Genomic DNA, 12,967 nt, shown 5'->3' with positions numbered 1-12,967 from the left:
ATTATATTGTTAGTAAAGTCATATAAATTTTTAAACAAAGGATCGATTCCGGGTTTTTTCCTACAGACATTTACGTGTTCAAATATACATATATATACGAATGTCTAAAAAGTTAGAACTATAATCACGTTAAAATAGAGACCTTATATTTGTATTTACACTACTTGCTGTTTATCATACTCTATACTGAGACATCTTGACAACACGTTGATGTTCACTAGGTTTCAATTAAACTGCATAAATTCATCTAAATTTCAGGATCAATCGACTCATATATTAACATACTTTACAAAATGTAATTGTACATTATTAATTTATGTAATTACATTTTATTTTAATCTATATTCAAAAATAAAAAATAATTATCTCAGAAAAAAATTTAACAATTGAATTTAATAAAAAACAAAACTTTATTTAAAATTATAATTAATATAATTATATATCGCTCATACTTAAATTTTATTTTACAAATATAATAAAAAGTACACAACTTTAACATCAAAGTTTTAAGTTTTAAAAAAAAAAATTTTTATAAGTACTCCAATTTAACTTTTATAAGAAATTAAAGCTATGATATATTTATTAATTAATTATAGTATATTTTTTTTTTTAAATTAGTGGTTTTTTTAATTATATTTAAATATAATTTTATCGTATATGAAATGACTTATAATAATTAATAGTAATTAAATTTAAATGTACAGTATTATTGTCATTATTATTATTATTATTATTATTATTATTATTATTATTATTATTATTATTATTATTATTATTATTATTATTATTATTATTATTATTATTATTATTATTATTATTATTATTATTATTATTATTATTATTATTATTATTATTATATATTTATAGTGTTTTATTGTACTTGATATACATAATCCATAACTATAAACAGTGATTATATATGATATGTCGAGGACATATCGGTGTTGCGACGCCGGGGTCGTTGGTTACACCGCGATCGGTGGTGGGAAACACGCGGTCCGAACTCCGCGGGTTCGAATAGCCGGTTGAGACCACGACGGTCAGAGTCTGACTTCGGATCTAGCGCAGGTCGGAAGAGAGTCTCGGTGCCAGAAATGTTAATAAAAAAAGTGTATACGTTATGTATGTCTACACACGTGTCAGTAATTTTATGATTTGTATATTATTAATGTATTTTTATTGACGGTCTACCACGCAATAAAATTTATTTTATATAGATCTAAGAAATATACTACGTTTTAGAAATAAAGTTTATTTTTTTTTGGCCCGTAGAATTCCTTCAGACGCACTTTAAATTTATGAGTTTTTTTTATATTTTTTAGAGTCGATAAATTTGAATATGTTGTGAAATTTGTGAACGTGAATTTTGTGTTATTGTGTTTATGCGAAATTTTATAATTTAATTCGTCACTATCACATATTTTGTGGATCGGATTTTCCATTTTTTTATTTTTTCACAGTAAGTAAAAGTATGACGAAAGTATACTACAAAACCTTGTCATAATGTGGGAACGTTGAGGTGTTAAAACTTCTTGCCGAGTGTTGAGAAAGTTTTTTCGAGGTTTATATCAGACTGCTGTTAATTTTTTAATGCCCTTCTGTACTTTGAAAAAGTTTTTTTTGCTTTTTTGTTATTTATTTATTTAATTAGACTTTACTATTGTTTTCCAATTTTTTTTTCGCGCTAAAAAAAATATATTGAAAGTGGATTTTTTTTTTGTTCGATCTCAATGTACTTCTTGATTATTCGTTCACAGAAAAACTTTTAAATTTACTTGACTTAAAAATTTATTAACTTAAGTTTAATTGATTTTTTTCGAAAAAAAAAAAAAAAAAAAATCATAAATCCATAGTAGTGTTTTTTACGGCCGTACATTTAATGCATGCCAAAAAAATTATAACAAAACAGACTTTTGGAAAAGATGCAAAACAAAAAAACAACAACAACAATAATAATAATAATAATAATAATAATAATAATAATAATAATAATAATAATAATAATAATAATAATAATAATAATAATAATAATAATAATAATAATAATAATAATAATAATAATAATAATAATAATAATAATAATAATAATAATAATAATAATAATAATAATAATAATAATAATAATAATAATAATAATAATAATAATAATAATAATAATAATAATAATAATAATAATAATAATAATAATAATAATAATAATAATAATAATAATAATAATAATAATAATAATAATAATAATAATAATAATAATAATAATAATAATAATAATAATAATAATAATAATAATAATAATAATAATAATAATAATAATAATAATAATAATAACAATAATACCAATAATAATAATAATAATAACAATAATACCAATAATAATAATAATAATAATAATAATAATAATAATAATAATAATAATAATAATAATAATAATAATAATAATAATAACAATAATAATAATAATAATAATAACAATAATAATAATAATAATAATAATAATAATAATAATAATAATAATAATAATAATAATAATAATAATAATAATAATAATAATAAAAATAATAATAATATATGAAAGTAATCAAGTATAAAATAAAATGCATAAATAATTCACAAAAATAATGCATTAAAAAGTTTAATTTAAAAAAAAATTACTCACTATGCTTTCATTCTATAAATTTATTTAATATATCGTTATTTAAAATTGTAGATGATTATTATACTAACGCCCACATTTTATTAATATTTATTTAAAGCTATTTTCATTATGTGGGATGATAAAAGCATACATTCGTTATTATTAAACTTTTTTTTAGAAATATTTATTTATAGAGTATAATTATAATAATAAATTTATTTACCCTTGTTGGGGCTGTATGTACAAGTCAACGTAAATAAATAAAAATTCAGCTATCGTAAATATTAAGAATCAAGTCAATCGATAAGTGATGAATAATAATAATGACAATGATAGATACTGATAAGGATAAATAAGTAAAAATAATGTTAGTAGAGAGTATATAAATATATTTATATGTAGACACGCAAGCACGCGTTGATATTTCTTTCATCTAAATGACTTTTAAATTCATAAATTATAAATACGATTTCAATATATCACTTAATAAAATATTTCATTCCTTCGACTCGGTAATACAATATTTCAAAAAATAATTGTTGGTTCTAAATATATTCATTGCTATTAACAAATATAGATAATTTATTATATTTAATCATACATAACAGAAATACACAAATTTTATATTTCATAACTCGTTACACTAATTATATGATTTCTGTTTACTACAAATATTATGACTGTTTGAAACCTGCGGCAATAATAAATACTTTTTTATTTTTGTTTCCGAGGAATAAAAACGCAAGTACTAATTTAACCTTACACGGAAAAAATAAACTTTAAAAATTAGTGTTTTAAATTATAATCCAGAACATGGGTGTCAATATAGAGAATTTTAACATTTCCAACAATAAATTTTATAATACATGTCATAAATTTTTAACATTTAAGTTACGATTTTTAAAGTTCAAATATAAATTTTTCCATAACGAGTGTAAATGTTGCAGACATCAGATAAATTTAAAATTATAAATAATTTAAAAAATAATATTTTTAAAAAATGTACATTAATTTCAAAATTTTTTAAAAATGCATTTTTTTTTAATTTTATTTTTTTAATTCTTTACTCAATTTATTGATAATTTTAAATTAGTCTGATGCCTGGTACTTTCACATCCATTTTCCATAGATAATAAATTTGATATTTATCCTATAATTATTTACATTTTAATTATAAATTAATAAATTATTATTTAAAATGATAACATTTACTGATCACTTTATCATCATGTTATTTTTCGTTTCTCAATTATGTTTTTTTTTTTTTTAATTTATATAAAAGTTAGTTTATTTGGGTTACATTTGAACGTTTTAATAAAATATTTAATAATTATTTTATGTTATCATGCAATTAGTATATGTTATAATGAATAAAGTAATTGTTATTATAGTCAATTTAATAATTGATAAATGCAGTGAATAATAATAATGCTCTATACTCATAACATTCCATAATAAACACAATATTTTATTTGTCACTCTAAAAAGCAAAATAAAAAATTCATTAAAAATAATTATATAAAAAAAAGTATATACACACATATATATATATATATATATATACTTGATAGAATAATTTACATGCATAAGTTATGTAAAAAAATAAAGAACGACACATTCATTATTGCTGTTAACTCATTTTATATTTACTATAATTGCACATTAGATATATGTACATTATATATGTATATATTAATGTGAAATAAAGGAGATGAACTATCTGACAACTGTTTCATAGCTTATCATAAAAAAAAAAACCGTGGAATTTTTCTCTCCATTTTTGCAAAACCGACTGTCGAGTAATTTAATTCTTCATATATAAAAATTACTTAATGTATTTATATATACATATATATTAACATAAATATAAAAAGATAAATAATGAAAACTAGTATAAAAATATTGGGTTGATTATTTGAGCCGTGAAATAGAGAGGAATAAAAAAACTTAAAAATGTCCGTCGAATTTTACGACAGTAAAATTGTGTTACTTCTTGAGAGTAACTCCCGTTATCTTGGATTTTATTCACGTTCTCTTTTAATATGTGATCTGATGCATTGAAATTCCAATGCCGTGTCGATTCCCACAAAATCCGGTGGAAAGTATATAATATAACAACTGATGTTCCTACATTACTGTGGCTTCTTTCTGGCATGGGTTCTTATATCACTTGCGTCATTTATAACATGTGTTCATATATGTATTTATATATAGAACATGATAAATTATTATTTGATAATGTATTACATATATAATTCTATATTTATGTCTTACCTAGCTATCAAAAAATATTAATACGTCTTATTATCAATTGCATAAGTATGTAAATCTTTATGGCAGTTCAACTGCTTCCTTCGTTTCATATTTTAGATATATATACATATAGTATTTTTTATATTTCGTATTAATATGAGTCGATTGTCATAAATATCCAACATTTGCTACATCAAATTTTGATGTTGGTGTGGTTTTATGTCCCGAGATTATTGCTATTGAAATCCATAAATATCATTGTGCGCAACATATATTTATCATACAGTCATTTTATACTTTTTGCAGTAAAAATTACGTTAGCATAATATATCATATGAATATATTAAATTTATAAAAAAAATAAAAAAAAAAAAATAATTCATTTGAGAGCTGAAATAAAATTAAATATCAATTCGATCGAAAATTAATCTTGTCCATCTTTTTGGATACTGCGTAATGGTTTTATAGTTTATGGCAACGTGACAAGAATTATATGTTGAAGCTTGACCTTTTCTTTTGCTGAGCTGAAAAAAATGTGGGGGTGATAGGTGGGTCAAGACTCACGGGACTACTCAATGGGAGATAACAATTTCGTGTTGCATTGGATACTTAAAAAATTCAATAGGAACATACAAGGCCTTGTCGCAGTTCTTTCGATCAATTGATTCTTTGCTCAGCTGTTTTTTTTTTCTTTGTTATTGAATATTTCACGAGTATTAAAACCGATATATAACATAAAGTCTTTTCGACCACAAAATATTTAAGTTTTTTTTTTTTTTATTAAATTTAAAAAAATTTTAATCAAATACACTGCGTTTCAACACATGTTAAAAAATTCTTCGATTTAATTAATGTCAATATGTGCAGTAGAAACAAATATTTTTATCAATGCTTTTAAGTTTATTTTTTATCATGCTCATCATTTATTCAGTCCCATATTAATTGAAAAAAAAAAATATTTTATCACTAAAGAATTTTATGAGTAATTTACTCGTATAAAAAAAATTCCTTCCAAAAAGATTCCAAAAATGTTCTGCATGTGGAACTTTTAATCATGAGACAAATTAGAACTTTTTTGGATCGTTGGTAATTATGATGGTAAAAAAAAATTATGAGCAAATTTAGAGTCAAAAAAGGACGTTCTTGGAACTTTTTTTATGGGCATTCCAAAAAAGTTCCATAACCACCACTTTTGACCTTTTTCTGGAGCTAAAAATGACGTTCCAAAAACATTTCAAAATAGTTCCAAAATCACGACTTTTTAAATTTTTATAGAACTAAAAAAACGTCTATAAAAAATTTCAAAACAGTTCCAAAAACTTCCTTTTTGACTTTAAATTTGCTCATAAAAACTTTTTTTTAACATTAAAATTACTAACGTTCCAAAAAAATTCCATTCAAAATTCTAATCTGTCTCATGCTTAGAAGTTCTACATGCGGAACTTTTTTTGAATCTTTTTGGAACGAATTTTTTTTACACGGGTAGTGCAATATTTTAATATGGAATTTTAGGGCCATTAGTCTGTCTTACTCATAACTTCTGATAGACTCGAGGTGAAGGTAAAAAATTATTCAAGGAACGGAATTCCAAGTGAACCCAAGTAGTCAACGCGATGTGAAAATAAAAAAACGGAGCTCATTAAAAGAAGCTCTGGATTGATTAGTAATTATACTCATAGATCTTGTCATGTTAATAATTATACGATACTATGTTCTATTAACTTAACTATTAACGAGGCCTCAGGGATTATTAAAGTTACTCTTTTATGCGTAATTACAACATGTAATTCATACCTCTTCCATGTTTCGACTCATATTACCCGCGTCATAATCGAAATTAATCGCGATGAGTTTTGCTAATAGTTTCTATTTAATTAATAAACATTTTTTAATCTTTATTATTATTATTATTGATTTTGAAGTAAATTAATAAATGAATTAGAAAAAAATAATTTGTACTTATTAGTCAATTAGTATTAAAAAATATTATCAGTTTAGTTAATAGACGTGATACCAAAAAAAAATTTAATTAATTGTTAAGATAAATAATTATCGTTTTTATTTTATTTAGATATCCGATAATTACTTAAATTTGATGGTTTTTTTAATCACTGGCAGTATTTTGTTATCAGTGAGCTAATCTAATTTCTCTATGCCCTTCGTTTACTTAGCCGTTGTTTAACTTTGTCAATATTGATAGTTAATTTAAAAATATTTGTCTAATTACATTCCTTGAATTTTTTCACATCGTCGATCTGTTGATAAGAAATAAAACTTAAATTCATTATCATTGAATGTGATAATTTTATTCTACAACATCACTGAATTCTATTAGATTTAAGTATTCAATTTTTATTTATTATCAGACAAGTTATTTTTAATACAATTTTATTCGATCGAATTATCACAGAATTTTATCACCATATGTCTTATTTTACCTGGTAGAGTCCAAAAATACCATCCGCTCAAAATTTTATATATGTATGTATATATATTAGGGTACGCTAAAAAAAACTATTTTTTTTTATTTAGTTACCGGGAAAATATCGCTGAATATGATGGAAAAAAATTCTGGTAAAATTTGAGCTCTTAATATTGATATTAAAAGGTGGCGCTTCGTGATTTTTGATTTTTCATTTAAATGACATGGAAAAAAAAATTTTTTTACTTTGGAATGTTTTACCTTAGCAATGGCTCATTGTACAAATAAGTTCGGTATACATTCTTGTAAGAAATTCAATGCTCTACAAAAAAACTCTCTTATCATTTTTCGAAAAATCCATTTGTTCAAAAGTTATTGGAGCTCGAAATCAAATCAGAGTAAATTTCGAGATCTTTTTACTTTTCCGGCGAAACTATCAGACTTATGAAAAAATGTCATAGAGTCTTTTTTGTAGACAATTTTATTTCCTAAAAATTATCTCAGATAAATTTTTTTCAAATTCTGCATTGTTTTCTAGTTATTTCCATTTTAATGCCATGCCCTTAAAATCAATCAGAGTACTATTTTTTTAGGAGCTTGGCATTAAAATGGAAATAACTAAGAAAAAAAAAGGGATTTCAAAAAAATTTATCTAAGATAATTTTTAGGAAATTAAATTGTCTACAAAAAAGACTCTATGACATTTTATGATAAGTCCGATAGTTTCGCCGGAAAAGTGAAAAGATCTCGAAATTTACTCTAATTTGACTCCGAGCTCCAATTACTTTTAAACAAATGGATTTTTCGAAAAATGATAAGAGAGTTTTTTTTGTAGAGCATTAAATTCCTTACAAGAATGTATGCTGGGCTTATTCGTACGAGCCATTGCTAAGGTAAAAAATTCCAAATAAAACCTCTAAAACCGCAACAAAAATTTTGAAAGGCCAAAAAAAGTGTTACCTTCTGCATATTTGCCAAAAATAATATATTCCGCAATAAAACTTTCCCACCAACATATTATTATTTTTTGCGCAATATTTTTTTCCATAACAATATAGTAGTCTGATTTAATCTAGATTCTCGGTAGCTGACATGCTTGCTTCTTATCCCATATAAATTTGAATTTCATATTTTAACAGTCACTTGGCGACTTGATTTAAATTGCAAGTTTGTTGAGGCGTAACATATTCCTTTAAATATGATCACTGAGAATACTATCGTCTAGACCATTTCTCTCAGTAGATAGACTATTTTTTCCACTAATTTTTTGTGGCTCTTTTATTTACCGAACTGTAAATATAACGTATAATATATGTTCGAAAAATAAATCGAATATGCCTGAAGCGGAAATTCATCAAGATTATTGATGTGTCTATTTAGTTTAAAAAAAATTATCTAAAAAAGCAACTATAAATACATTGTCACATATATAAATATATATCAACACATATAGTGATTTCATGAGACTAAAAATTTAAAAAAAAATTTATCTTTTTTTTTTTTCTATTTTCTATCACTCTTTTATGAAATCAATAGATTGTTCAAGGATTTGTTAAATCTACCGTAAAATTATCGCAAAGTCCGTTTTCGTGCCACAATCATCAGACAATAAATTATAAGTCCAGCATAATGTCAACAAGACAACGAAATCAATAAAAATTAATTATTTTATTTAAATTATTTAAAATAAAATTAGTGAGATAAATTAATTTAAAAAAAAAAAAACAATTTTTTAACACTTGTTAAAGCATTTTTTATTCGTAAGAATTTATGTACTGTCTTTTTTATTAATTCGAGTACTTTTTTATTCGTGAATGATTGATTTTTACTGTCCTATAAGAAACGTTCGGAAATGCATCGTAATTATCGGAAACTGCAATTGATTTTCTTGAGTCTCAAGAACATATATTACCCATTTAATTATTTTCAATGATTATCGATTCTGTTTACCCTACTGATAAAATATTTTCACTTTTAAAATATCAATAAAATTAATGCTAAATTTAATCAGAATAAAAATAAATCCGTTGTATCAATTGATAACCCGAAAAATAATATTTTTGTTTCCAATAAAATTAACAAAAATAACAATAATAAGACATTGAATTAAACAGAGTTAATAAGTATTTTTACATTTTCTTTCTTCTTTTTTAGACACGTCGCAATCGACGAGGAATCACCAAGTTCGTCGTCTCACTTACTGGCAACGCCATTAGAAGTGACGAAGCCAGATCACGGTACAGTAAACACGACATTACTGTCAGTGAAGGAAAAATTGTCAAGCACAATTGGTTCTCTCGAGGGTCGTGATCCCAAAGAAATAGTTGTAGATAACAATGATAATGATACCGATAACGATAATCATACATCAGAAAGAATAACTAGTGTCAATATCAGTGAAAAAAATCAGGAAGAAAAAAAATGTTATCAATTGAGAGACAATTATCATCAACAATCAAAAAGTTCATTGTCAGCAGATACAACAGCTGAAGAATTTGATGAAATTAATTGGGACACAAGAAAAGATAGTGCAGTATGTCTTGATGATACCGAGGAATTAGATCAACTTAAAGAAAGATTACTTGTTCAAAAAGTTATCAGATCTGATTCATCATCACGAAATTCATCCCCTGATAATACAACCACGTCTTGCAGTAGATTACCTTTATCATTTCTTAATAATCAACGTATTCCGGCTGTTTACGCGACCTGTAAAAATAGTGAAGAATTAAGTGAAGTCTTAAAGGATTCTGTTATTAATAATCTGTCATTAGCAAAATACTACCGACCTAGACGTGAAAGTAGTGGTTACTCTAGTAATCTCAGTACCTTTGATGAAGATCGTAGAAACTCTACAACCATTGAAACTTTTCAGGGTTTCAATAGTGTAGCACAACGTGAAAGACGCAGATCATCAACAGCTAAACGATTTAATCTCAACAGATTTGCATCAACAAAAGAAGAAGAATCTGAAAGAATGCCAACTTCAGAAGTCATTTATCGCAAGGTATCAACAGCTGGGCTGATTGAGATGCCGGATATTAAAGAGCTTAAAGAAATATCTGAAGATGCTAAATGTTCATCGCCAGACGATGAACTTGTATGTTTGTCGACGGCAGGTCTTGATATTCTTACGGCTAAAAAGTTGGATGATAAAGAATCGTTGAAGAAAACTTCAATTTATAACAAAGATTATGAAACTGATATTACTAAAGATGATGTGTTAGTAAATGATACACAAGATTGTGCTAATGCTTTTGCTATTGTCACTGAGAGGTCAGATAAAAAAAATATCCAAGAGATTCGCGGTATATTTGGACACACGAGTTTGAGCACTGACTCTTACAAAGAAATTTCTACGGAAGTGTCAAAGGATACATGTCAAAGTAGCTATCGCGATGATTCTCTTAACATTTTATCTGGGACACGTGATAGCAAGTTAATAAAAAACTATCAGGAAACATGTTGTCAAAAAAGAGACGAAAAATGTAACTCAGAATTTGAAAATCCAGTTCCCGAAAATTCATCGGCTTTGAAGCTGGATGAAAAGACGGATGCTAAAGTGAGCTCAATCAGCAAAGTAACTTCACGATCACAAAGCTGCAATATTGTTGATGAAAGTCTTCGTAAACCTCTTAAAGGATTGACATCATCTCCAAACTCTAGTCCGAAATCGTCGAGACATCGTAGTCGTATAATCCATCAGTATAGTTCGCCTTTATCCTCGACAATGGAGCTGGAAAGTATTTCTGAAAAACCTCAGGATGACAGTTATGCTGGTAAAAATTTAACAGTCGTCGTTGACAATGATGACGATGATCAAGATGATGATGAAGGTGATAACGTTTGCGATGACGACGATCGTGATGTTTTCGTTGCTAGAAGACGTGCCAATAGAATAAAAAAATTAAATGAGACTGAACAATTAGATACTAAAAGATTATTCCCAAGATCAGTTAAAGTTTACCAGCTTTTGTCGACGCAATCGGAGGATCGCGAGGACGGAGAGCCAAGATTTATGGACAGAAGAACATCTCTTCAAATAAATCGACACGATGTCGAAGAAGAAACGATTCCACGTACAGCTTTGGGTATTCCAGATGATAAAAAACTTTTGCATGCTTCAAGTGTCCCGGTGATAAAAATTCCTGGACCAGTTGAAGAAACTTGTAAGGAAACTGATTCACTAAAGATCGGAAGATTATCACCAGTTGGTAGACTATCTTCTACTGCTGTTAATGTTAATCAAAAACCAGGAGACAGTGGAGCCGTTGGGATAAGACCTATTTATCCTTATTGTCCTTACTCGCCTTACGGTAGCCCGCAGGGATCCCCGAGAATACGGAGAAGACCACTTAGGGAAAGTAGAAGAGTCAGCATCGATAATAAACAAGGCGCATTGCAGCTTAATCAATACAAGCTGTTAGATAACATTGGTCAGGTAAGATTTATTTTTTATTATTTTAAATTTATCTCACTTCTTTTTTTTTCTATAAAAAAATTATGATGAAGTAAAATATCAAAAGTGATTTATGGGTAATAAAAAAAAAAGGTAAAACTGTTTGCGAATGAAAATTAATCGTAATCTAAACGAGTTCATGGAGATTTGTCCCTAGGGGCAGCTATTTTTTTTTTCTCAAAAGGAAGCAAATATTTCCCATGATTTTTTTTTTGACTTCAATGTCTCAGGGGAAGCTTCTGAGGTTATAGCGGTGAATTATGAAATTACATTGACGCTGAGATAAAATCACGAAACTATAGATATATTGTGGTATGGATATAGATGTTTTTTTCAAGTGGGAGCGATCAGTGTTATGGTAGACTGAGGTCACAAAGAATGCATAAAAAGATATTGGATAGAGCACACACATTTGATAAGAGCACACAGATTATATAAGCTTATTTTTTTTCTTTCTTCTTCTTCTTCTTCTTCTAGTATACTTCATTATTCTTTGTCATTACTTTAGCTCCTTTTCTTGCTTCTTTCTTTCCATACTTTTTTTTTGTTATCGAATTGAGAGTACTTCGCGTCAAGTTTCAACGGATCTTTTTATCCCATGTACTTATAAGATTTTTTTTTTCTTATCTCCGTTGTATGGATTATTGTAATTTGAATACAGTGTCTGTGAACTATAAGAAAATAAAATTCAAGAGAATTTATTTTGTTTTATAGGATAAATTTTTCAACCGACAAAATAAAGTAAGGTACCGGCGGGTAATAAGGCCTAGTTAAGGGAGATTTTAAATAGAATCAAAAATATTGCATTTAATTATCGAAATGTATCATTAATCTTTATTTCAATACATTATTCATAAAATGTAATGAAGTAATGGTAATTTTTACTATAAACAAACAAAAAATTATACTTTTACAAAAACCATACGAATAGGCCTTATTTTACTACAGTAGGGTAATAAGGCCTACGGGTTAAACAAACTGGAATAGTTTAACTATACTTAATAAAATTGGTATTAGAGATGAATCATCACTTAAATTTAGCAACAATACTTTTTAAGAGTCAGAAGACTAGATTGCTTTGCTCAACAGCACTCAAAACTATCAGTATCCTTTTTAAGAGTCAGAAGACTAGATTGTTTTTTATGATTTCTTCTGCGCTACGACAGCATAAGACAGATGATGAAATATAGAAGACAGGGAA

The 12,967-nt window shown here is 26.0% G+C and overlaps 1 protein-coding gene across 2 annotated transcripts in view; it reads left to right on the top strand.

Annotated features, from left to right (window-relative positions):
* Positions 1-12,967, top strand: part of LOC103577470 (probable myosin light chain kinase DDB_G0279831) — a 44,615-nt gene that overhangs the window by 20,995 nt on the left and 10,653 nt on the right. For both annotated transcript variants that reach the window (XM_014445123.2, XM_053739880.1), the window contains one exon: positions 9,462-11,748. In XM_014445123.2, coding sequence (XP_014300609.1) covers positions 9,462-11,748 — 2,287 coding nt within the window. The remainder of the gene's footprint in view (positions 1-9,461; positions 11,749-12,967) is intronic.

The sequence above is a fragment of the Microplitis demolitor genome, chromosome 1 (assembly GCF_026212275.2).
Source record: "Microplitis demolitor isolate Queensland-Clemson2020A chromosome 1, iyMicDemo2.1a, whole genome shotgun sequence".
In the NCBI taxonomy this organism is placed as follows: Eukaryota; Metazoa; Arthropoda; class Insecta; order Hymenoptera; family Braconidae; genus Microplitis; species Microplitis demolitor.
Note: the sequence above shows the minus strand (reverse complement) of the source record. Positions and strands in the feature narration are given on the sequence as shown.